A 4,832-nucleotide genomic window follows, 5' to 3' on the forward strand; every position below is an offset into this window, starting at 1 on the left:
GAAGTCACCAGAACGCCTAGTTTCAGCATTCAAAGTCGCCTCTACATTTATCCTGCTTCTCACCTCTGAGTTTATCCCGGTTCCTCCTTCAACCCTTGCCTTCAAAACACTCCTGAGCTTACAACCGTTGCTATGTCTCCAGCATCTTCCCAAGGAAGCTTCTGTCCCCAGCAGTGTGTCTGACGTACCTGTTAAATGCCATTTAGTAATCGCAAATCACCAAGTATCTTTAGCCGGCGTCAGTGAAATTGATTGAGTGTCATCTACAAGGTGAGATTTTGGAAGAATCACCAGGTGATCGGCACCTGACACTTCAGCCCCTGAAAAATCCCTGTGGAATCTGTTCTACTCTGACTTGTGGTGTCTCCAGGATGAGGAAGTGGAGGGCAGTGGGTTCATTTTGACTTAGAATAATCTGTCTTAGCTGTGGTGGCCTACTGGCAAGAAGCTGCACTGCAGTCCATTAGAGGCGAACGGTTCCAATCCACCTGATGCTCTGCTGGAGAAGGAGGGACAGTCTCCTCCTGTGCCGGTCGGATCTGATTTGACAGGACACACACACAAAATCATAAAAAAAGTAATAAAATGATCTATTTTTGGATTAGCCTGTTGGCCAAGCCCCATTTTGGCCAAAGGAAGTGAGGAAGTGATAAGTCTAGGAAAACGAAAGTGTTAAACACTGCAGCAGAAGCAGGAGAGGTGGTGGGTTTTATTGGACACTGTGTTGAGCAGTTGAGCAGAGCCTCTGGGCGGTGGGCGTAAGCCGCCAGCATTGCTCTGTGCAGGCAGCCCTGGTGGTGTCATCTGTATGAACTTGCACTGTCAAAACAGAGGCCTCAACCCTGCGTGTCCTCCACAGAGAGAGTCAGAGGAAGAAAGTGGTTTCCTGTGCGGTGCCTATTGCCAGTTCTCTGAAGACCTTTGACACAGAGGGTATAGCTGACCACATGTCCACCTATGACTTGGCGCGGTTACTCCATACTCAGGACATAGGGTCAGCTATTCCTGTGGTTTCCTCATGAGTTTTACCTTTCCGTCCTGTCCTGTGGACATAGGGTCTGGTGTTCTCTCACGAGTTATATCTTTCTGTCCTGTCGTGTGGACATAGGGTCTGGTATTCGTGGCGTTCTCGCTCGAGTTTCATCTTTCTGTCCTGTCCTGTGGACATAGGTCTGGTGTTCCTGTGGTTCCCTTGTGAATTTTACCTTTCTGTCCTGTCCTCTGGACATAGTGTCTGGCGTTCTCACTCAAGTTTCATCTTTCTGTCCTGTCCTGTGGACATAGGTCTGGTATCCGTGGCGTTCTCGCTCGAGTTTCATCTTTCTGTCCTGTGGACATAGGGTCTGGTATCCGTGGCGTTCTCGCTCGAGTTATATCCTTCTGTCCTGTCCTGTGGACATAGGTCTGGTATCCGTGGCGTTCTCGCTCGAGTTTCATCTTTCTGTCCTGTGGACATAGGGTCTGGTATCCGTGGCGTTCTCGCTCGAGTTATATCCTTCTGTCCTGTCCTGTGGACATAGGTCTGGTATCCGTGGCGTTCTCGCTCGAGTTTCATCTTTCTGTCCTGTGGACATAGGGTCTGGTATCCGTGGCGTTCTCGCTCGAGTTATATCCTTCTGTCCTGTCCTGTGGACATAGGTGTGGTATTCCTGGAATTCTCTTGCTCGAGTTTTATCTTTCTGTCGTGCATTTTTCCCTGATTGAGGCGCAGGCGGGCTTGGGTTGCAGTGCAGAGTCTGAGGAGGCCGCTGCGTGTGTCCTGCGAGTGTTCAGTGTGTCCCACAGGCCGTGGCCTTTTCACCACGAGCCGCTGCCCCCGCTTCGCGGCCTCGTCTTCTCACTGTGTGGAGTGGCCCTGTGTGCGTCTTGGGCATCGCGGACCAGCAGGTGAGTGTGTGCGGACGGAGGATGAGGGTGGTGGTCCGTGCCTGCGTGCACATCCAGGCAGTGTCTCCTCCACTCAGGGCCTCTTTCTGCTGCGGAGCTCAGTCCGTGTGCGTGTGGGCTCTGCTCCCGCCTACACACGGCTGTGTCTCTGCGTCGTCCGTCCTGGTGGCCACGCAGGCACTATGTCTGTGCAGGCCCCTGTCGCTGGTCCTCAACCTCCGGTCCTCCCTGCTCCGTAAGCGGGTGCATGGAGCGAGGGCAGGAGGGCTGGATGGTCTGCTCTGGGCTTCCCACCTTCCTCCTGCTGCGAGTCCGTGCACGGGCCTGGGAGGCAGGAGAGGAGAGAGGCTGTACACAACTCTGCCACTCCTCTGCAAACTCCCTGTCCTTCTGAGGCTCGCTGCAAGGAACATTCATTGTCTAGATGAAACTTTTCATCGCTTTCCATTTAACAGATACTATCTTCATTTTATCGCACTTCCTCTATACATAAATTGGCTCTTCTCTGATTTCTGTCTTTCGTCGGGGGAGTTGCATCTTTTTGGAGAATGGCTAGTTTTTTTAACAAAATCACTTTTTTCTGAGGAATCTGATTGCCCTTGTTGGATGATGATGTCTCTCAATGACATGTACAAAGTGTACTGTGGACCGCGTTTATTCCATTTGCAGAGTGAAAAGAATCACAAAGAATTCTGTTATGAGCTATTTCACGCTCAGGGGGACCCTTTGAAGAAACACTATGTCCAGGTGCAGCTGTTGCCAGGGGTCATTTAGGACATGAGCCGCGCATGGAGGTGACAAACCCCCTGAGTAAACTGAGCTGCATCTCATCTAGGCGATGAAAATACACATCAAACAGTCAAAGACTTCTCCTAGTGCAGATTATGCATCGTACCAGCAACAAAGGACTGGTACAGAGTGTTGCAAAAGAGTGTGCAAAAATGCACAGCAAAAGGAAATTAATCAGGGTGTTTTAGGAATGTCCAGAGTCATCCATACTGCCTTGTTATTAGAATCAAGAAGAGAGAAAAAAATTGATCTTACTTACTGAAAGGTCACCTCACACATTTTGTTCTAATGTAAATAAGCCTGTTTCTCTTTTCTTAATACAGAACTGAGATTATATAATCACCTTAACATTCATTGACAAACTGCATGACAAAAATAAATTCTGGATCCATTTAGGAAAGCCTTTGTGTGAAATCTTTGAACTAACCATTTTCCTCTCGACATCCTGTCAGAGCCACAGAGCTCTGACAAGCATAAAAAATTAAAAAAAAATAAAATAAAGCCTCCGTAATAAACAGTAATAAAGTGTTAACGGCAACTCTCTTTATCTCTGCAAAACCTGTTGGACTTCTCTTTCCCAAGACCCATGATTTGCTCCCTTATTTTGTACCAAGCACCCTCCTCACTTTCAATGGCCTTGAGAGACAAGATAAACCCCCACTGTGACGTTGAGGAGGTGCTGATATCTACCTCTGCTTTGGAGGCAGCCTGCCACTTTCTCCTCAAGCAACTCTATTTCTTGGCCTTAACTGGGTCTTGGGCTTCATTTTTTATTCCCAATACCTGAAAGGGACACCTGTGAATAGAAAATCATAATTCCCTATCTCTCTCTCTCTCTCAGTGTACCCTGTCCCTCTCTTTCTGGGCCTTAAAGCACTTAGGAAGTCCTGAATCATCCTAATTCTTTTTCACTCCTCAAGGGGCTGACTCCACCTTCTTACTGCCCCTCTTGGAACTACAGACCGGTCACTCTTCCCTGAGGCTCTCAGCCTCTGGCCCATTGCAGGGCTTCCAAACAAAACCAGACCAATTTAGGCTGAGTGGTGCAACTTCTCTCTTGGTTCTGCCGCTCTCTTTGCACTAATAATACGAGGCCAGGCGGATCCTGAAGGCCCTAAGCAGACCTACTTCTTGTGAGGACAAACGTCAATTAAATAACAGATGCCTTATTCCCTGGAGAGAGAGTGAGTGAGTGTGAGTGTGAGTGTGTGTATGTGTGTGTGTGTGTGTTTTCCTCCCTCTCTTTCTCCGTCTCGCTCCCCCCACCGCGGACAGCCAGTCCTGCCCTTCCCAGAACTGTCCTTTGTAGTGTCTCCTCCTCTTCCTCGACTCCTTTCATTGGGCGACATCACTAAACCCATAAGACTTGTATTATTTTGTCACGCAGCCTGACCACAGTATCAGTTAGGTCTCGGATCTCAACGGTCGGAAAACAGGACACCCCGTTTCATCGCTTTCAGACATCTCCACAAAGTCTGCTGACAGAGTGGCAAGGTGGTGTCGTGCAGGACAAAAGAAGGAGACCGCAACACCAAGAAATGACGGTGAGAACAGAGAGAGTCAGGGCAATAGACGTACAGATCCAAGCCTGCGGCCTCGACTTTAGAGTCTCTCCTGCCTTTTTTGAAAATTGAGAAGTCACAGGGAAAATTGTTGCCTAATAGGCTCCGTTTTCCTCTGTTAGCCATCATTTTGTTGTTCAGGAAGACAGTGGGGAACCAGAAAAAGGTTGAGAGGAGCTGGGGTCCCCCAGGGCTGCCCCAGCACCTGTCTCAAAAGAAATACCACCTTGTTTCGTGCCTTCTTCAGCTCCTCATTAAGCATTTGGTTTCATATTTGATTAAAGACCTGTTTTCCCACAGCAAGTGGACTAAAATCTCTCCTGCATTCAGGCCTTCTTTGCTCTTGTCCTTTTCTCTGTCAGAATTTCTCTACCCATCAGAGCCTTCTAGCGCGCTCCAAGCCTTCTTCCCCCCCCCCGACTCAGAAACCCAGAGAAAGGGACCAGAATTTCTCTACCCTTCAAATCTTCTAGCTCACTCCAAGCCTTCTGCTCACTCAGAAAGGCATAGAAAATGAAAGGACACTTTTCTCTTGACAATTACCTACTTTCCCGGCCCTCTTAGGCTAACTTTCTTAATGTTTGGCCCTTGCCT

The 4,832-nt window shown here is 48.7% G+C and overlaps 1 protein-coding gene across 1 annotated transcript in view; it reads left to right on the top strand.

Moving 5' to 3' along the window:
• The first annotated feature begins 1,908 nt into the window (after positions 1-1,908).
• The window catches only part of LOC102863909 (zinc finger protein 850-like), a 63,291-nt gene continuing 60,367 nt past the window's right edge, over positions 1,909-4,832 (top strand). Inside the window, exon 1 of the mRNA XM_006903174.1 lies at positions 1,909-2,122. Coding sequence (XP_006903236.1) covers positions 1,909-2,122 — 214 coding nt within the window. The remainder of the gene's footprint in view (positions 2,123-4,832) is intronic.

The sequence above is a fragment of the Elephantulus edwardii genome, unplaced genomic scaffold (assembly GCF_000299155.1).
Source record: "Elephantulus edwardii isolate Elephantulus edwardi_28Jun2011 unplaced genomic scaffold, EleEdw1.0 scaffold00528, whole genome shotgun sequence".
Classification (NCBI taxonomy): domain Eukaryota; kingdom Metazoa; phylum Chordata; class Mammalia; order Macroscelidea; family Macroscelididae; genus Elephantulus; species Elephantulus edwardii.